At 39.1% G+C, this 22,116-nt stretch overlaps 1 protein-coding gene across 2 annotated transcripts; it reads left to right on the top strand.

Moving 5' to 3' along the window:
- The first annotated feature begins 49 nt into the window (after nt 1-49).
- On the top strand, nt 50-20,308 carry LOC112057983 (mitotic spindle assembly checkpoint protein MAD1). Of its 2 annotated transcripts, none has more exons than XM_024098613.2 (14): nt 50-347; nt 5,478-5,617; nt 5,951-6,139; nt 6,873-7,031; nt 7,923-8,117; nt 9,572-9,754; nt 11,021-11,194; nt 11,694-11,836; nt 13,006-13,169; nt 14,611-14,744; nt 15,931-16,008; nt 16,781-16,887; nt 17,668-17,766; nt 18,563-20,308. In XM_024098613.2, the coding sequence occupies exons 1-14, from the start codon at nt 206-208 to the stop codon at nt 18,777-18,779; spliced, it is 2,124 nt and encodes a 707-aa protein (XP_023954381.2). In that variant the 5' UTR covers nt 50-205; the 3' UTR covers nt 18,780-20,308. The 2 variants fall into 2 exon arrangements, with proteins under 2 accessions (XP_023954381.2, XP_052743583.1); XM_052887623.1 differs by lacking the exon at nt 50-347 and adding an exon at nt 1,015-2,124.
- The last annotated feature ends 1,808 nt before the right edge of the window (nt 20,309-22,116 follow it).

Here is a 22,116-nt window from a genome sequence, read left to right as displayed (position 1 = left end):
GGGCCGTAAAGCCAGGTTTTATATCGCACATTTTGTATCTGTGGTTTTAAAAAAAAGGAATGCCGAATGAATTTTCGTGGATGTAATTTCGATTTCAGTTTAGGTTTTCAAAAATCAAATATTGCTTTTATATTAATTATTTTAACCATTTTATTATTATTTTTTTACATTGTGTGTGTTGGCTAGTATATGTTTTGTGTAAAAAATGGCTAACGAGGGCGATATGTCGCTTTTCAACGATGTGTTAGAGCCGTTCAGGCGTGTTATAAACACTGACCCTCCAAAGGATAAGCTGTCGGCGTCCACAAAATTGAATTTTTCTGATAGTAACCAATCAATAAATGAAGGTAAAATATACTCATTGGTAGCCGGAAGCTATTGTTACTCGAACATCTGCAACACAACTTATACAGTGAATTTTTTTGTTATTAACACCTAACAAGCCAAATCACCCCAACTAGCTTTAACTGTAACGCCCAAGTTTGAAGTACTGAAAGAGGGTACCCTCTTTATCACTATCACTCCACCAAAACAACCATCTTCTTCTTGATGTAGTGGCTCTGCAGGTCTTCACGAGGTCCCTGATTCACATTGACCGTTTCCGATCTATTGTGATCGCCACTGACTAGATTTCCCCTCCAATACTGGTTGCCACCAGGTACAGCAGCAGTTTCTTGACTGGGATGTGTTTTACCCCCTCCATAACAACAACAACCATTGTTCGTCGTTTTCAACCCATATTCGGCTCACTGCTGAGCTCAAGTCTCCTCTTCTCAGAATGAGAGTGGTTAGGCCAATAGTCCACCACACTGGTCAATGCGGATTGACAGACTTCACACACACAGAGAATTAAGAAAATTCTCTGGTATGCAGGTTTTCTCATGATGTTTTTCTCCACCGTTATAGACATGTGATATTTAATTTCTTAAAATGCACACAACTGAAAAGTTGGTGGAGTATGCACCGGATTGTTGTGGGTACTTCGATAATAAAGTAGTTGTCATCCTAACTCTGGTTTCATTATACAACATGGTGGCAGCGGTGGGATTTTAATTCATTATTAGTGTGCAAAAACTATTATATTATCAATTTAATCGATAATTGAGTACCGTGTGTAGTCGTGAGTAGTGTGTGTAACAATGGAACATGCAAGACCACCGCCGGAGCTCAGTATGGATGGCAGCCCCGTCGGCCGGGCCGATGCTTGGAAGAAGTGGAAAACACAATTTCAGTTATTTATCAAAGCTGCCGGCGTTCACAAAGAAGATCCAGCAGTGCAGGCCAGTTTATTGATTAATTTAATTGGGCCGGATGGATTCGACGTGTATCAAACTTTTACATTCGAAGAGGAGACGGAACGCGATGACGTTGCAGTTCTGTTGAAAAAGTTCGACAGCTATTTTGGCGTAAAACCTAATATTACCTTAGCCAGATATAATTTTTTTACTAGAAACCAAACGGAAGGCGAATCTATAAACCAGTACGTCACGGCATTAAAAATTTTAAGCAAAAATTGTGGATTTTCGTCACTGGAAGAGGAACTATTAAGAGATAGAATTGTGTGTGGTATAAGAAATACCGTAGTTCGAGATCGTCTACTTCGCTCGGATGAGTTAACATTAGAAAAGGCGATAAAAATTTGTCAGGCCGATGAAATATCAATGGATTGTTCGCGTCAGTTGGAGTCTGACGTGGGAAGATCTGGGCGAGCGTCCATCGACGCGGTGCAAGCGCGCGGCAGGGACCGCGGCGCAGTCGGCCGGCGATGGAACGCGAACAGCTGTGAAAGTCGTGCGCCCGCGTCTCGTCGTGGAGGTAACGCCGCGGTCGGCCGTCGGTTCGAGCCTCGTCCTAGTGCATCGGCGCCGGCGACGCCATGCCCTAATTGTGGGCAGTTTTGTGAATTGCGTTCACAGTGTTTTGCTGCTGGTGTAAAGTGCTACATTTGTCGTGGGCCTCATTTTGCACGAATGTGCTCAAATAAATCTAAAAAAGTGTATGATGTGTGCGCGGAAAATTACGATAAAGATTCTGATAGTGACGGTGGCGAGTCGTTTTTTGTATCTATTATTGCGAAGGCGCCGCAAGGTACCTATGCGGAGGACTGGTATGAAACACTACGCGGTGAGTGTGGCGTTGAAAAATTTAAGCTCGATACCGGGGCTGATATAAATGTTATATCTTTAGAAAGGTTTTTGTTACTCGGATACGATGTCAGTTTAATAAACGATAAGAGTAAAATTAAACTTCAATCATACAGTGGAAATATAATTCCTATAAAAGGAATATGTGATTTAAAATGGTCGTATAAAAATATATTATATACATTGAAGTTTGCAATTGCAAGTATCAGCTGTCAAAGTGTACTAGGAAGGCAAGCATGTATCGAACTAGGTCTAGTTAAGCGTGTGTACGATATTAACTTATCAAAGTACGATCACTTGTTTCGCGGCATAGGCTGCCTTCCCGGTACGTATAGTATTGTTATTGACAAGTCTGTGAGTCCGGTAGTGAGCGCGCCGCGTAAGATACCTCTGAGTCTTCGAGACAAGTTACTGGGTGAACTAAATAGAATGCTGGAAGCGGGCGTCATAAGAAAGGTTACTCATCCCACTCAGTGGGTAAATTCTTTGGTCATAGCGGCTAAGAAAAACGGTGGTATACGGCTATGTCTTGATCCGCGTCCACTTAATTGTGCTATTCAACGCGCGCATTTTCAATTACCTACTATTAATGAGATAGCGACTAAACTTCATGGCGCTCAATATTTTTCTGTTTTAGACGCTAATTCAGGATTCTGGGCTATTCAATTAGACGATAAAAGTGCGGATTTGTGTACTTTTAGCTCTCCGTTAGGCGGCCGTTATCAATTTTTAAGACTACCCTTTGGATTGAACTGTGCGCCCGAGGTATTTCACTCGACTTTAAAACAATTATTAGAAGATTTAGAAGGGGTCGATTTATTTATCGATGATATAATTTGTTGGGGAAAAACTAAAAATGAGCACGATCAACGGCTGACGGCTTTATTAAATAGGGCAGAAGAAATTAATTTGAAATTTAATAAGGATAAGTGTAAAATTTGTGTTAGTGAAGTAGTTTACTTAGGCCATGTATTTAACAAAAGTGGCATGAAACCTGATGCGGAAAAGGTTAAGGCTATAATAAATATGCCTGTACCTAATGATAAAAAGTCATTAGAGAGATTTTTGGGGGCTACTAATTATCTCTCGAAATTTATTCCTAATTACTCAACTTATACCGTTCATCTTACTCGATTGCTTAGAAAAGAATCGACGTGGTATTGGGATGATATTCACAATAAGGCAATTTCTAAATTGAAGGAATTGGTAAGTCGTGCGCCGGTGTTAGCTTTGTATGACGTGTCGCGACCGGTGGTGTTGTCGGTCGACGCCAGCAGCGTGGCGCTCGGCGCTGTGCTGCTGCAGGACGGACGGCCAGTGGAGTACGCTTCGCGGACACTCACGGACACACAGACTAGATACGCCCAGATTGAAAAGGAGCTATTTGCTATTGTATACGCCTGTGAAAAGTATCATCAATACATATATGGTAAAAAGTCTGTAATCGTAGAAACGGATCATAAACCGTTAGAGAGTATTTTTAAGAAAGCTTTAGCTTCTAACCCCATGCGTTTGCAGCGAATGTTACTTCGATTGCAAGGCTATGATTTAATTATTAAATATGTACCCGGTAAATATATGTATATTGCTGATACATTGTCGCGTGCGCCGCTTCCCGATTCGTATGAAAGTGAACTAGATAAAAAGTTAATGTACGAAGTAAGTTTATTAATGGACAATGTTCAGATGTCGGCCAATAAGTTAAATCTAGTGAGAAGTGAAACTTCAAAAGACAAAGATCTTAATCAATTATGTGAATATATAATAAAAGGATGGCCCAAACGTAAATGCGATATTTCCGATATATTAAAGCCCTACTGGTCTTTACAAGATGAGTTAATTGTAGTAGACGGGATTATTTTTAAGAATAAATTGATTTTAATTCCACGTTCCTTAAGATCTCAAATGTTAAATATTGTACACGACGGCCATCTCGGAATAGATCGTTGCAAGAAGCGCGCACGCGAGGTATTATTTTGGCCTGGAATTACAAAAGATATCGAACTGTATGTTAAGCGATGTGCAGTCTGTCAGGAGAACTCAAATATGCAAACTAAAGAACCTTTGATTCCGATACAGATTCCTCGGCTACCGTGGAATAAAATCGGGGCTGATATATTTGAATATAGAAAGCAATATTATTTAATTTTGGTTGATTATTACTCTGGCTTTGTTGAAGTTAATTATTTAAAAAATATAACGTCAAAGTCGGTTATCACTGCAATGAAAGAAAATTTTTCACGTTATGGAATTCCAGAAATTTTATTTAGTGACAACGCCACGAATTTTACCTCACGTGATTTCAAAAAGTTTTCAATAGAATGGGGTTTTGATCACGTGACTTCATCGCCCAATTATCCCCAATCAAATGGGAAAAGTGAGCGTGCTGTGCAAACGGTGAAAAGGCTACTAATTAAATCAATTAATAGTAATAGTGACTTCTACTTAAATCTTCTAAGTTATAGGAACACGCCACGCGATAGCAACTTGAGTTCTCCCGCACAACTGTTAATGGGTCGTAGATTAAATTGTAGGTTACCTGTCCATCCGGGTCTATTAGAACCAAAACCGGTTAGTAAATGTGAATACGATAAATTGGTAAATAGACAGATAAAAAGTAAACAATATTATGATCAACATTGTAAGTTGTTGCCGGAATTAGACGTGGGGGATCAAGTAATCATTCATGATCAGGAAAAGCAAACCCGAGGTCAGGTTATCATGAAAGCCTCTGCTCCGCGTTCATATATGGTTCAAAACAGGTTTGGTAGAATATATCGTCGAAACCGCAGAAATTTAAGAAAATGTGAACCTGAAGATCACCATGATTGCTCTGAACCCCTTCCCCAGCCGGGTCCAAGCACGAGCGTTACAACTGCTGCATGTAGCAGTCCTAATGCAGACTGTGCTGATAATGTGAAGGTCGAAAACAATCCAAACATTTTGCCAAAGAGAAAGGCTAAAAAGTTGTACACGGATATTCAAAAATATTTGTAATCTGTTTTTGTTTTACCTATTTTAAGTTCTTTATTATATTCCACCTTATTTTTTTTTTTCTTTTTGTTTGTGGGGAAAGATAATCCCTTTTAAGTTTGTTTTTATTCTTTTATTTATGGGGAAGGTGTTGTGGGTACTTCGATAATAAAGTAGTTGTCATCCTAACTCTGGTTTCATTATACAACAGATACGAACCCAGAGAACCCAGGCAGAGGTCCTATCCGCTGGGCTACTGGCTTACAACACCCATAATACATATAATAAAGTATAAACCATGCTTTTTCATATTGAAACATAAAGAATTATGTTTTTCATAAATTTTGTTTTTATTTCTAGGAAAGCGAAAGTCCAGTTTTGGGTTGGTAGACTTGGAAACACCAGTGAAGAGGGTTCGGACTGATTCAGAAACGCACACACCTATTTCTCCATGGGAAATTAAGCAGAACAAGATTAATTTAATTGCAGCAAAAGCCAGGGTAACTATATTTTAAAAGTATCATCATCAATATCAGCTGACACAGTTGGCTGGTGGGAGACTTTGGCCGTGGCTACTTACCACCCTATCGACAAAAATGTATGCCAAGTGATTTAGCATTTGGGTATGATGTATTCTACTGCAGGGTCCAAGTTATGAAATTACATGCATTTTCTACCTTCATTTCTAATTTCTTATAGAGAGATAAACTTGTCCAGTTGGCACATATGAAAGCCATAACGGAGATCAATAGATAGCAATGTTTTAATATTCAAAGTTATTATTATGTATAATATAAATCTATAATACTCATCTTCATAAATTATTTGTACAGATAGCAAAACTTGAATCCATAGTCACTCGTCAACAATCAATTCAGAAAGAAATGCAGATATTGTTTGAAGATGATAAAGCACATCTGATGGAACAGCATAAGAGAGACGAGAGAAGTGTCTCTGACATGAAAGAGAGGGTACAATTCATTACAAGGAGAGAACAAGAACTAAAGGAAGACTATAATATGGTATTATTTTATTTTGGTTTCATATTTTTAATTACTAGGACAAATATCTAAGCAATCCACGAGTGAGTGCCAGGTCCTTCACATGGCAGAGAGAAAAACTCTGAGCAGAACGCTGGACTTCTGACCAATGGATCAGTGGCATGCACTTTATAGATGCATAAATGCATTGCATACCTTGAGGATTCAATACGTAATAATTCGTACGTACGTACGTACGTATTGGAGGAGGTTTTTTTTCAATGTGTATGTATAGAGCCTACCCTAGGTAAGGCCTTGTGCACGCCACTGCAATTGATGTAGGGTTAAGGAATTCCATACCAATCGATGAACACTCCCCTTCTCTGCTCGTGTTGTTCTCCCTGCCTAGACAAATTAGGTAAGATCCTATTAGTGCAGCTTTGGATATTCGTTCTAATATAGAACTTGCTGCAGTTTTAGAGAGATCAAGGTCTTTAAGTAAGTTAGAGAGAAAGAGAGAGAGAGAGATTTTGCTGCCAATCCTCTTGCACCAATGGCGTACAGTCTTTTTAGTTAGTTCATTTGTTAGTTTGTACTATTTATTCATTTTTATACTATGGTTCTTTGGAATGTTAGTCTCCTATGGCACGGTGGAATAATAGTAAGTAATAGTAAAATGTCATAAGTTATATTTTATCCCCATACTCTCACAGGAAGGAGAACTACGCAGTGAAACTGTGGGGCGTGAGCTAGTGTAATAATATTTTATTTACAGGCTATTAAAGAGCACAAAGAGAGCAAACTCAAATGGGAAAATGAGAGAAATGAGCTGCAGAAGCAAGTGGCCGAACTCAAAGATAAATTGTTGGATGCAAATGTCAGCAGTAAGGATCAGCTGTCTGAAATGAAAAAAGATATGGATGAATTATTACAGGTAATGAATTTACTCAGCAATTTAAAAAGTAATCATGCTCAAGAATATAAAAAACTTACTTCTCTATTACTTTCTTCTATTACTAACGGCCAGTGTCTTCATCGTAAGTAACAGTCAAAGTAACGTCATAAAGCAAAAGTGAAGGTCTTAATCATGGAAAAATAAAGTTTTCTTTACTACTTACTACTATTACTTTAGCTTTACATGAAGAAACTAAAGCTCAAAGCACATTATTTTACCTGTAGTTATACAGGTATCACTGTGCCGTAGCAATGAAGCTCTGTTGAAACATTGCTGCAACAATTCTATGCTTTACTGTGACATGTCACTTAAAATATTGTGCTAACACTACGACACTACGACGTTGCGACTTAACGCAACTCACTAATGGGCTCAGACCAATTATAGAAGAATCAAATATAATGGCGTGACCAAGGGATATAGCAATATAGCAATCTCGTCGGAGATTACATATTTGAGCCGTTTGCGGTCGAAACACTAGGACCGTGGGGTCCGAGTACACGCTTTCTTTACAAAGAAATTGCAAAGCGTTTAATCGACATCTCCCGTGACCAGAAGGCTGGCCTATACTTAGACCAAAGAATTAGTATTGCCATACAACGTGGCAATACTGCCAGCCTTCTGGGCACTTTACCTATGATCGTCGATTCGGACGAATTCTACGACGCCTGAGCCTTTAGATATAATTTAAATTTAGTATATTTTCTTTTTAATTTTTATAATATGTAGTTATAGATATTTAGGGATATATGGATTCGTTTTTATATAATATATAGATTAGATCATTGATCATATACTTTGGCAGAGAAGTAACGTCTAGCGAGGCAGGTTCTATACAATAATTGGTCTGAGTTAATCGGTAAATTTTAGGCCTTAGAAGGAGCACAACAAGAAGTAGAAATACTCAAGAAAGAGGTCGCAAGGCAGACGGCCAGAGCTGAACAGTGCACCACACTGCGCACTCAAGTGGAGAAGCAGACCTTGGAACTGCAAACTGTGACTAACAAATTGAAGGAGATTGAGTATGAAAGAGATTCGTATAAAGATTGGCAGCAACAGGTTAAGGTAGGTATTTTGTTTGTTATAGCTTGGCAAGTTCGTAACACTCCCGATGGTCTGCGCGGGCCGGGGGGCGTGTTGGGATGGATGAAAAACCCACGACTGATGCACCTCACTTCCCTGCACGCGATTTCACATTCGCGCAGTCTTTCCCCCCGTCGCCTGCATATCTTAGGAGTGTCATCAATGAACTTGCTAAGCTATAACTTGCTAATATACTTATTATACATATACTCCCTCGCTAAAACACCCTACTAAAGCAGTCCTCTAAGTCGAGATCCGAGTCTCAGAGGCAATGCACTTAGACAGATTAAGTGATGCTTCTGCGCTTACCTAAACCCCCCAGTGACGTTGCTGAGGTCCCATTAAGCTGAGGAGACTATGATACTTATGCTTGGAAAAAAGGGTATAAAGGATGATTTGCTGACTAAAATCGAGAAAAGTATTCATTTGGTGAGATGTGAAGAAGTCAGAAAACATGCAAGGATCATAGCAACTGGTTTCTGTTTACGTTTATAGCGTAGTGTGTGTTTGTATTTTGTTTTTGAATGTGTCGTATTTATTCCGGGACTGTGAGTGTCCGAATTCTAAATTATAAAATCGGTTCAGTAATTTTAAATAAGAATTTTTAAAATTGGTTAAGAAATGACGATCTTATGCGGTAACAATCATTAAAAAAAAGAACATACGCGTCGAATTGAGAACCTCCTCCTTTTTTCTTAAGTCGGTTAAAAAATTTGTCGAAAATCCGGAAATTTTCAAGTTCCCAAGTATGGAAGTCCAGCTGGCAAGGCGCTATCTCTTGCAACGAAAGAGAGCGATATTTTAAATTTCGCCGCTATTTATCGACAATATGGCGTGCGTGTCGTTAAGATAGCACAGTTAAGCGTTTTCCCTATACTTTTTAACAGACTTCAAAAAGGAGGAGGTTCTCAATTCGGTCGGTATTTTTTTTTTTTTTTACACACACCACACACCGAGTACACCGATTACTCCGACGACGCCTGGACCGATTTCAAAAATTATTTTTTTGTTTGAAACTGTATAGTCCCCATTTGGCCCCATTGCAAGATCTGATCATGTCAAGATCTGATGATGGAATCCTGGAGAAATTGAGGGGAACTTTCGAAAATTATATGGGTGCCTAGTATGTTCGTAAACTTTTCCATTTAGTGTTATATATAATTTAGTGTTGTCTTAATTTAAGCCATTTCTGACATTGCCACATGAAACAACACTGTCTGCAAAATCTAAATCTGTAAGATATTCTCACATGGCTTGAATTAATGCATCACTAGCTTAGCACCGCCTTCATACTGATAAGCAGGTAGAACATATTATGATGTTATTTTTCGCTTTTTAGTTTACTGGGTACGTTTTTAGGTTTTGAAGTCGGTTGTATTTTTTTTATTAAAATTTTTATTATGTACAGTGTAATTCAAAAGTTTCACTACTTTCAGACCGCCCAAAAACGCCTCGTCAATATGGCGGAGTTGGAGAAGGAAGTGGTCCGACTGAAGGCCACGGAGAGGTCTCTGCGAGACATCGCTTGTAACAAGCTAGTGCTGGAGGAGCAAGTGCACTTGCTCACCACCAAGGTTGAGGCCCTACAACCCATGCAGCAGGAGTTACATGACGCCAAAGTAAGAATAGGCTAGTTGACACTTTTTAATGGTCTTAAAACATTTACTATTGTTCTAATAGATTGAAAAAAAAAAATATTTTTGGAGACATCTATATCTATATCTATACTTATAATAAAACTGGTCGAATTCTATACATTTATTCGCAATTTGAGATTTTACTTATACCATTTGCAACAACAAACGTTAGCGTGGCATCAAGAACGCCAGCGCCATCTAGAATCTATACTTACTTTAAGCAATGTGTTAAAAAACATTTACTTAGTCGAGGTTACTACACTATTGATGAGTTCCTTAACGATAAAAGTGCTTGGAGGCCATTTGATCAGCTTCCACCTTCACACAGGAAGTAAAACTATAAGAAATTGTAATTGTTATCAATTGTAAATTATAGTACTGTATGAATTTTTCATTTCAAAAGAGCAACTGTTGAGTTTCTTGCCGGTATCTTCTCAGCAGAACCTGCCTTCCGAACCGGTGGTAGAATCTTTACAAATAGTCAACTGACGCAAGTGCTTGTAAATTGAGCCTACTTGAAATAAATGAATTTTGATTTTGACTTATAATACGAATTCGGTTCATTTTATATATTCTGTACATTGAAGATATTTTGAAAATTTTTGTTGGGGGGCATTATATAATCGATTATGAAGGCAAAAATATTTTTTTTAGTTTTTTTTCTGTCTGTCTGTCCGTGTTTTTTTTTGTTATTTGGGCATCACGCTGAAACTACTGAATAAATTCAAATGAAACTTTACTGCACGGTTTAAGACCATAATACGGAGAAGGTATATAGGATACTTTTTATTGCGAAAATTAAATGAGAAGAGGGTGAAATAGGGCTTCAAAGTTTACATTGATTTCCACGCGGACGAAGTCGCAGGCGTCCGCTAGTGAATACATAAACATTTTTATTTTTAAATATTTTTTTGACAATACGAGGCAAAACACAACTTCCCTGATCAATTTCCTCGTTACTTCCCTTGCCGCTCGTGTATTGTGTGGTAGCGGCACCCCCTTACCAGAAAGACACATTTTAACTAAGCGAAACCCCTACAAGCAATACCGTGGCTCACTGCTGAGCTCGAGTCTCCTCTCAGAATGAGAGGGGTTAGGCCAATAGTCCACCACGCTGGCCCAATGCGGATTGGCAGACTTCACACACGCAGAGAATTAAGGTAATTCTCTGGTATGCAGGTTTCCTCACGATGTTTTCCTTCACCGATAAATGCTGTGTATTTATAATCAAATATTTTTGCGTGCCAGGTAAAAATAGCAACCCTAGAGTCAGCACTAGAAGACTGGAAGACCGCAGCACGGAACCACGGGATAGAGTCAGCGAGGAATTTGACCGCAACCCTGGAGTCAGCTCTCAACAGTCAGTTGACCGCCGTCGCGAACAGTTCTCAGGCGGGAGCTCAGCTAGCTCAGCTCACAGAGGTAAAATATCATGATTTTATTCATCATTCATCAATATCAACCCATATTCGGCTCACTGCTGAGTTCGAGTCTCCGTTCGAGTGGTGGGCACTGTACATACATTAACCAGTAACCACCATTATCAAATATTAATAATACTGACCAGAACTGACGGGTTATTCCGAGGCACTGGGGCGTAATACCACCAACTTACGACTGAGAATTATAACTGAAAATTTTCTTAGAAGAAAGAAACTCAGTATCTTACACACCAGGATTCGAACCTAGAATCTCGTGATCCGAAACCACCAGTGGCGTGCACTTTATAGATGTAAAATTACATTGCCTATCATAAGGACTCAATTCAAACCTATATTGGACCACATAATACATAGTTGGACAAGGAATTTTCCAATTTTTGTGCATACCCTAGTTAAAAACCTTATGCACGCTACTGGAAACTATGGCCAACGAGGCAGTAAACTTTGAAATACTATCCTAATGTTTTGTTCTACTTTAGGAAGTAGCAACTCTCAAGTTCGAGCGAGATAAGGCCACCGCTAAACTGAACGACCTTCAAATTGTGCGAAAGAATCAAGAGAGCCTCATCCACCGGCTGCAGAAACGGTTGCTACTGGTCACCAGGGAGCGAGACAGTTATAGGTGAGTTACGTCCACCAAAGGCTTCGCCAGCTTAAGAATCAGCAGCTTAAGGAGAAAAAAACAAAATCGACCAGTAATGGCGCCATTGAAAGTATTGCTCTCTCTTTCGTTGCGTTGGGACGAAAGAGAGAGAAAGAGTTTTAACTTCGCCGCTCTTGGTCGATAATGTGATGTTGTTAACATATACTAGGCCTTGTGACCAATGACATATATCGTGATGAGAAATAGACAATATATCGACCAATGGCGGCGGAGTTGTCCCAGTCCCATCTTATCGTCCGCTATGCTCCGCTTTTGGTGGATTTTTGTCTATTTCTCTTTACGAGATATTATGTCTTTGGTCGCTTCTTAGGCCTGCAGAAAAGAAAAAAATTCCAATAGATAATATCGTTCATCCTTCATTGTGTTGATACAAAAGAGTAATGGTATATTTCAACTCCGCCGTTATTGGTCGACGATGTGCAATCTTGGCAAAATGTTGTTAACATGTGTTAAAAACATTTATCAGCGAGGACTAATAATATAGGCTAATTCACTAACTTTGACTATGTTACTTGACATATACGAAATTGAAATTCTATGTAACAATGTCATCGGTAGCCAACTGACAACCCTTCGAGGAAATTATACAGTAGGTAGATGGCATTTCTTAGTTTATTTGATGTTTTTTTTTAATAGGTTGTTTATAAAGACCATATTAGTGAATAGGCGAGCTGGGCTCTGGAATAAACAACTTACTCATAATACGCGTCTTAACAAGACGGAGGTCCTGGGTTCGATCCCCGGCTGAACCGATTGAGGTTTTTTTAATTGGTTCAGGTCTGGCTGGTGGGAGGCTTCGGCCGTGGCTTGTTACTACCCTACCGGCAAAAACATACCGAAAGGAGTGTGGATTTTCATCCTCCAAGTTAGCCCGCTTCCGTCTTAGACTGCATCATCACTATACCATCAGGTGAGATTGTAGTCAGGGGCTAAATTGTAAAGAATAAAAAGTCCACAGTAGCCCTAGAACACGCGGGGAAAAAAGTATTGAGCGAGCACTGGTTTCGAGATATTTTTGCAACCCGGTGTTTTTACACCCTTTGTAGTCTTGTTGAATATAAAATCAATGCAGCCTTTAAGGGTTAAGTATAACTTCTTTGTTTTTGATTCTTCGGTTATTGTTACAGGCAGCAACTGGACAGTTACGAGAAAGAGCTGACAGTCACACTGAGCGGGGCCACTGGAGCGGGTAACACAGCATTGCTGTCAGCTAGAGTCGAGCAATTGGAGAAAGCGCTGCAAGGCTACCGGGATGTGCTGGCCAATCAGGATCAAGAGTCACAGGCGAAAGGTTAGTGTGGGAATGATTGATGTGAGTGAACCATTAGACGGTATGTTCATTGGAACTTTTAGATTAAGAGCCCGTTAACCCAAGACCTTTGTTGTATTATAAACGCGAAAGTTTGTATGAATGTTTGGATGTATGTTTGGATGTTTGTTACTCTTTGACGCTGCTAGAAGCGATTTGGAATGGAAATAGATTTTACTCTGGATTAACACATAGGTTACTTTTTATTCCGAAAAAGTTCATGGTTTCCCGAGATTTGCGAAAACTGGTGATTTTGATGATATGAATGTTTGCTACTCTTTCACGCCTCGACTATTGAACTGAATTAGTTGAAATTTGGTATTGAGATATATTATAACCTGGATTAACACATAGGCTACTTTTTAACCCGGAAAAATCCGTTGTTCCCAAGGGATTTGTGAAAAATTAAATTCCATGCGGACGAGTCGCAGGCGTCCGCTAGTTACTCATATTATGCCGATAAAAATATAAACAAAATTATTCTTTATACTTAGACTACAGAGGCCGTCAAAAAAAAGTAACAGGGCTGTAGGTCCCCATTCCGAACGGCCCTCTAAGCCGAGGTCCGAGTCTTAGAGGAGACGCCCTTAGAGAGTCGTTCCGCTCATCTACTCTGCTTCTGCCTTCGGGCCCCATCAGGCGATGCTTCTGCGCTCGCCCAAACCCCCCGGTGACGCCGCTGAAATCTTTTACAAAGTCCGACGAAGTAGGTAACCTAGTACTGCATAATGCTACTTGTAAATGCAAGGCTGTACACAATTGGTCGCATCGGCGACGTCTGGACTCAAGTATTGCGTGTGGGTGACTAACAAGAAATATTACACAAGTTTGGAAAATGCCCAAACAAAAAATTGGTTCAAAGAACTTTGATTCAGGATTAGTGTATAAGTAAACCTATAACAGAAAAGCTCGTACCTACGTTAAGAAATATATGCTATTATGGCCTGCGCGTAGAATCGAAGAGCCGTTGGCCAATGGGGCCCTATGGTGCTGGAATGGCGACCTCGTACTAGAAAGCGCAGTGTTGGTCCACCCCCTACCAAGTGGACTAACGACATCAAGCGAGTCGCAGGTATTCGCTGGATGCAGATGGTTCAGTATCGTGATGTTTGGAAGTCCCTACAAAAGGACTATGTCCTGCAGTGGACGTCCATCGGCTGACATGATGATGATGATGATGATGATGGCCTGCGCGTACTGGGAAAGAGAAAACAGAGGATTTTAAAATCATCTTTAGACGAATTAGATCTGTTGACTACGAAGTTGACTGAGCGTATGTCCATACTAACCGGCGCTAAGGCTTTAGTGGGTTATGGCCTTAGAGCGCTGACTCACAGCCCGCGTACTCCCATAAGGAGCCTACGGCACTTACATAATCAGGAAAAAAAAGGACTAGGTGTAATTGTAATTTATATCTAACCAGCTCTGGACAGCGCTCGTGCAGAGGCGAGCAAGTACCGCGAGGAAGCCGAGGCTGCCAAGCGCGAGGTTTCCAAGTTGAAGACGCAGAGAGACCAGCTGGAAGCTCATCTGGAGAAACTAGCTGCGCCTACTAAGGTAACTTATGCATAATGACGGCCGCGTGGCGCAATGGGTAGTGATCCTGCTTTCTGCATCCACGGCCGTGGGTTCGATTCCCACAACTGGAAAATATTTGTGTGGTGAGCATGGGTGTTTTCCAGTGTCTGTGTGTATTTAAACATTATATAAGTATTTATATGTAGTATATAATTGTATATTAATATTATAATATCAACTATCTTAGCACCCATAACACAAGCTACTCTGTATGCTTACTTTGGGGTTAGATAGTGATGTGTATTGTTTAAGTGTATTTATTTATATTTATTTATTATTTATTATTATATTTAATGTACGAGCTCAGACGAATTATATAGGGACCTGCCTCGCTGGCCGTTTGTTACGAGTTCGTTAGAGTACGGGTGGTATTAACATTAATTATTAATTATTATTTATATTATTGTAAAAAAGGAGGTATTTGTACGAACTTGTTGCAACAGTGATGGTATAAATAAGAGGGTATTTAATGACTTCAACTCAGTTGTTTGTTAGGCAGCGTAAACATCGTCAAGCTGCTAGTCGCGCGGATTACAACAAAACATTATTGCACAAAATCACTAACGCGACTACAAACAAACGACCGAGTTGAAGTCATCAAATACCCTCTAATTTATACCAACACTGTTGCAACAACTTCGAACAAAACCTCCCTTCCACAATAACGTAAATAATGGATATAAATACTATCCGTAATCGAGGAACTTTTAACACTACCTCGTTTATAAACTTGAACTAGCGGACACCTGCGACTTCGTTCGTTTTAGACCTCCCACATCTGGCCCTTGTGCAAAATCTGTTCTCAGCGGACGTCTACTAACTAGGGAGGTCAAATGTCAGATTTTCGATATTTTGTCATTAGATAAAAACTCAGACTAGTTACACAAGGACTTGTATAGCACCCAAATTCACGAACAGAATTTCCTGTCATTTGTTGAGGAAAATTAACTTAAATTAGGTATTCTTAAACTAAACTATTTTTACAGAATAATCGACGAACACGATTACAACTATGGAACATCGATTCACAGTTTTTTAATTGCAATAGATCGTTGATCATATACTTTGACATGAAGTAACGTCCAGTGAGGCAGGTCCTTAATGTAATTAGTCTGAGGATAAGAACGATTAGATAATTATGAAGTATTATATTGAACACATTAAGGTACTTCACTTGGCGGACAACCCCGCGGCGGCGGCACAGAAACAAATGGAAGTGGACCTGCAGTCGGCTCAAGAAGAAGTAAGTATCTACTGTGATTCTCATCTTTTTTTTTAATTTATTTTATTGAAAAGATTTAACAATTTTTATCTTATTCTATTCTCTCGCCAAACTTTACAGGCAGTTTATTGGCGAGTTGACTCTCATTTTCCGAATTATATTTAAAAAAAGATATCTATTTATTAGTAGTATTAGTTAGATAGTTTTGGGGTGAAACAGAATTTTGACGGCTTGATGTTGACGCATTCGAGTTAATCAAAAATAATCCCCCTCTCGGGATACACTTAATTAATGATAATCTAAACAGAATAGAAAGACGTTTAGATTAATGATAATCTATACTACAGTATAGGAGAGTAAAAATCTAGTATCTGAAAATGTAATGAAATAACGTAAAATGATATACAAGAAGATCTCTGTTCAGGAACTACTGCACTGATTTTCATGCACTTATACTTCGCCTTACTCTATGTGTACCGTTTACCAATAAACAAATTAAAAATGAGGGTATAAATCACTAGTCATTTCACACCTAATAATAGTAATTGTAATTAACATTGATTAACAAGCTTAGAATAATTAGATATAGTTAGATGAATAACATTTTATAAATAAACAGCACGATTTAAAATAAATAAGTTATGAAATGACCGGACATTGACGTTTTCTACCTTCATATCTAATTTGTTTGTTGGTAAACAGTACATGTTGAATACGGCTGCAGATAGTTAAAAATCTTCTCTCACATGTTCTGATGGAGTTGCTAGAAAAATCATCGAACCTTTTGTTTTAGATAAAAAGTCTAAAAGCTGCACTAAGGGAAGGCGGAAGTCGAGCGTGCCCTGAAGAGTTGCAACAGTTACGCACTAAACTGGAGAATAGTCGCATTAAACTACAGAGGTAATCAAAGACATTTTTTTTTTTCAATTAGACTTAGTTAACTAGCACTTTCGATACGCCAGGTAATATTATTATTAGGTAGTGGTGATAATAATTGGTCGAAAATTTAAATTAAAGTCAGTAATAGCAAGCAAACTTTATGACTTTTGGAACATCGTGCGTAAGTTTGCGCAGTACAAGATTTTAGGTATCGGCGGTAACGTAAAGGCGCGGCGGCAGGTCATCACCCTGCGTGCGTCTCCCTCTCACCCGCAGTCGTCTCTCGCGTCTTGACTTTATGACTAGCTGACGCCGCGCGGTTTCACCCTCGTGTTTCCCGTTCCCGTAGGAATACTGGGATAATATATAGCCTATGGCCTTCCTCGATAAATAGGCTATCTAAAACTGAAAGAATTTTTCAAATCGGACCAGTTGTTCTTGAGATTAGCGCATTCAAGCAAACGTTTAAATTAACACGCCATTGACTTGACACCGCTTTGAAACCTATCAGTAGGTAGCACATTGAGTGTTATTTGTTGCTTTATAGTTTAGCGGTTATTTTACTACCCTAGCGACAAAGACGTAACGCCAAGCGATTTAGCGTTTCGGTACGATGTCGTGTAGAAATCGAAAGGGTGTGGATTTTCATCCTCCTCCTAACAAGTTAGTTCGCTTCCAACTTAGATTGCATCATCACTTACCATCAGATAAGATTGTAGTCAAGGGCTAACTTGTAAAGAATAAAAAAAAATTGTATTATTAAATTGGATTGATTTAATTCTTAATTGTTATTGTTTGCAGGATGAAGGAAGAGTTCACGTCTTCAGCGCAAGAGTACAGAGACGTGTGTTACATGTTGCTAGGCTACAAAATAGATAGAACTGGCCATAAGAACTACAGGTGAGACTAATTAAACTAATTGTTTTTTCAATGAACTCTGAAACACAATATCTTCTAAGAAATTGTTAGTAAAATCACGCAGCCTGGAGTTATGACGTTGGTGGTTTTGCATCCCCTTGCCTCGTTGAGTACGATACTTCGATACGTACGAGATACGCTTGATGTCTTCGGTCCACCTAGTGGGGGGTCGACCAACACTACGCTTTCCGGTGCGGGGTCGCCATTCCAGCACCTTTGGACCCCAACGTCTATCGGCTCTTAGAACTATGTGGCCTGCCCATTGCCACTTCAGTTATACTTCAGTTATGTCAGTGACTTTGGTTCGTCTGCGGATCTCCTCATTTCTGATTCGATCACGCAAGTTTATTTATCCTACTAATATTAAAAACGCGAAAGTTTGTATGGATGTTTGTTACTCTTTAATGCCGCTACTACTGAAGCGATTTGGCTGAAATTTGGAATGGAAATAGATTTTATTCTGAATTAACACTTAGGCTACTTTCATCGATGAAAAAAACCATGATTCTCGCGGGATTTGTGAATAACTGAATTCCACGTGGATGAAGTCGCGGGCGTCCGCTAGTATTATAATTTTTTTTTTCTAAAAATATGACTAATATTCCCATTACCGTCCAACTAGTCGGGGAAAGACTGCGCTAGGAGTGGGTATGACAATAGACCAACGGGGCGGGGATCGAACCACCACCTCTCGGTGATGAGTCCAACCGCTCTTACCGTTGAGCTATTGAGGCTTAAATAATTAAATAAAATAATATCAGTGTGATATTATTTTCAGGATATCAAATATGTACGCGGAGTCGTCAGACGAGTACCTAACGTTCACGCTCTGCGACGACGGCATAGAGATGGTCCACACGGACTATTCGGCGTCTCTCGGCGAGCTGGTGGAGCTGCACCTGCACCATCACCACTCCATACCGGTGTTCCTCAGCGCGCTCACCATGGAACTCTTCACCAGGACCACCATGCAACAGGAGATCACAGGGAGTTAGGTGTCAGTGAGAGTTCTCATGTGTAGAAGAAAAGTATGTAGTAGAGACATTCGTCGTTAAACAATACTATCGGACGCCTGTGAATAAATCTATGTAAACTTTCAACTCCTATTTCATGCATTTTACAAAAATAAAACTCAAAACATAAATGATTTATATATAAAAAAAAATTCAACTCATTTTACCCTTTATGGGTAAAAAAGGCGACGACGGCATAGAGATGGTCCATGCAACTGGGATCACTGGGAGTTAGGTGACAGTGAAAGTTCTCATGTGTAGAATAAGAGTATGTAGTAGAGACATTCCTCATTTTAAACAATACTAGTGGACGCCCGCGACTTCGCGTGTATTGATGTAAACTTTAAACTCTTATTTCGTGTTTTATTTATAATAATGTCCACTAATCATTTTACAAAAATATCAAAACATGAACGATTTATATTGAAAAAACTTCACTAATACGACATAGAGATGTTTCACACGGACTATTCGGCGTCTATCGGCGAGCTGGTGGAGGTTGCACCTGCACCATCACCACTCCACACACCATGGTACTCTTCACCAGGACCACCATGCAACAGGAGATCACAGGGAGTTAGGTGTCAGTGAGAGTTCTCATATGTAGAAGAAGAGTATGTAGGAGAGACATTCCTCGTTTTATATAATACTAGCGGACGCCCGCGACTTCGGCCGCGTGGAAATCGGTGTAAACTTTACCGTCTGTAAGCCGCCCCGACATTTACTAGTCCAATACAAGAAACCACTCAACAACATTAAAAATAACATACCAAGTTTTACAAATGAAAAAAAAAAAAATTAACGACTTTCCATAAAAACTTTCAACCTCTCATTCACTTTAATTTTCGTGATATAAAGATCCTATAACCTTCTTGGTATTATGGTCTCAAAACGTGCCAAATTTAATTTGAATTCATTTAGTAGTCTCAGTGTGATTCAGCAAAAATACTGACAGACAGAAAAAAATAGTTTTTGGCTTTAGTGTCGATTATACATATAATGCCCTCCAACTGAAATTTTCAAAATCTTCATTGTATTGAATTTGACCTGTTACAGTTTTATTATAAGTATAGTTGATAGTATAATAATATATAATCTAAATGTTTATAATAGCCCCAATAGCTCAACGGTAAAGGGGCCGGACTCAACATCCAGAGGTCGTGGGTTCGATCCCCATCCGCTGGAATATTGTCGTACCCACTCTTTTCCGACTAATTAGTGGGGATTGAAAATATAGGTCGTATTTAGAAGATATGACTAATGTTTTAAAAATAAATATCTACCGAATCTTATATGTTCCTACAACGCTCGAGTAAATCTACATTTAGCATAATGGGACCTGCCATGAAAATGCTTGGGACTATTCAAATTTCTCGCCTTGATCTTTGTATTATAGAATCTTGTACATTTACAGTTGTATGATTTTTTTAATCCTGTATGTGTTTTAAAACTTGTCTGATATAGTAAGATAATTTAAAGTAATAATAATAAATGGCATTTTGATATTACAATTGCTTTTATTTTTGCCTGGCAAGTTCTTTGATAACACCCCCATGATATGCGGGCGACAGGGGGAAAGACTGCGCGGGTGTGAAATCGTGCGTGTGGGAAAGTGACGTGCATCAGTCGTGGGTTTCACATTCAAAAAGTCAAAATTCATTTATTTCAAATAGGCTTAGTTTACTAGCTCTTTCGAAACGTCAGGTAATAATATTAAACTTAAGATAATGGTTATAATAATTATTCGAAAACTTAAAATTAAAGTTATGAGGGTTCCAAAACGCGCCTTGGTCCGAGAAGAGCCCCCAACAAACTCTGCCAGGTTTATCCTTTTTTAGTTTATCACCATTTTACAATAGGTATATAAGTAGCCTGTTATGTAATACATTTCATTTCCAAGCAATTTTGTCATTTACGTAATCATTGACACTATAATACGACTTTTCTATAAGCTTACGTTTAATAAAAACTTTGAACTTATTGAGAGACATGCCAAGTAATTTCATATGGCAGTTTATTATAAAAACGTATGCAATTGCCCTTAAAAGAATTACTAATTTCATTCATCGCTACACGCCCCCCGGCCCGCGCGAACGATGTTTTCAAGCTGTAGCAATCCCCTCGTGATTTTAAAAGTTCCCATTTTTTGAGAATACCGGGATAAAATAACCAATGACACTTATAAATAACACGGCGTTCTATTGGTAAATGAATTTCCAAAATGGTTTAGTAGATCCAGATATTACATTCATTCATTCATTATCAGCCGTTGGACGTCCACTGCTGGACATAGGCCTTGCATAGACCTCCAAGCACAACAGTCTCGAGCCGCCAGCATCCAGTGGCTCCCTGCTACCCGCTTGATGTCCTCGATCCACCTAGTAGGGGGTCGACCAACACTGCGCTTTACATGAGATTACCACAACCTCTTTACAATATATGTATGGATCATAATTTTAAGTTACAAACAGCTGTAATGCCTCAAATTTGTTTCTCTCTCTTTCGTGGCCATGAGAGTAAAAAGAGAAAGCAATATTTTCGATATAGCCGAAGCCGCTATTGGTCGACAATAGACTGTTTATCTTCACAACATCCTAGGCTTGTAGGAGGGGTTGTGGTCCATCTTAAGTACCTATCAGCGGCGAAGAGTCCATACAGGCCGATTCCCGCTGGGTTACCTTTTAAAAATCCATACATACATATTTATTATTGTAATGAATATATATGTATGAATGTATGAGAAACCTACGTGGTTTCAAGCAGTATGAATTACCTTTTCTTTGGGACGGCTTACCTTTGTCAAAATTCCATCCTTCGCTACTGGTACCTATAGTATACGCCAAGCTTCGAGTGCGCTCTGACTTGGCAATATGCTGATTGCTGAACTGCGCATCTGTTTTATCATCGCAAGGATAGGTATATTTTGTTGTGCATCCATTTGTCTCGTGTTGAAAGAGGACTCAAAGTTTAGTGCATACTATATCCCATATTTATTAATATAATAACTATGGACTTTTCAGGGTTAAAAAGTAGTCTATATATTGCTCAATAGTCTATCTACCAATTAAAGTCCCGTTAAAATCGATTCAGCTATTCCATGGATTAGCCCAAAAGAGACAGACAATCTATAAAAAGGTCCGGCCTGGTAGCGAGCCGTTAAATAGGCTGATAAGGATAATAGAGTTTGGCTAATGAAAGTTGTAATTGAAATCGCTTGCCAAATTTAAAAAAAATCGGTGTAGATTCTCGAGCATTATAGTGCAAATTGGAATGACTGAGTTTAATACTTATAATAAAGGTAGTAATTAAATATAATTTA

The sequence above is a fragment of the Bicyclus anynana genome, chromosome 20, assembly GCF_947172395.1.
Source record: "Bicyclus anynana chromosome 20, ilBicAnyn1.1, whole genome shotgun sequence".
Taxonomy (NCBI): Eukaryota; Metazoa; Arthropoda; class Insecta; order Lepidoptera; family Nymphalidae; genus Bicyclus; species Bicyclus anynana.
The sequence above is the reverse complement of the archived record's forward strand: the minus strand, read 5'-3'. Positions and strand labels throughout refer to the sequence as shown.

Excerpts from the sequence above, each read along its gene's own strand:
- LOC112057983 (XM_052887623.1), top strand. The coding sequence starts at position 1,140 with ATGGAACATGCAAGACCACCGCCGGAGCTCAGTATGGATGGCAGCCCC. Across the intron at positions 7,032-7,922 it reads ATATGGATGAATTATTACAG|GCCTTAGAAGGAGCACAACA; the intron begins GTAATGAATTTA and ends GGTAAATTTTAG. Across the intron at positions 16,009-16,780 it reads TGCAGTCGGCTCAAGAAGAA|ATAAAAAGTCTAAAAGCTGC; the intron begins GTAAGTATCTAC and ends CTTTTGTTTTAG.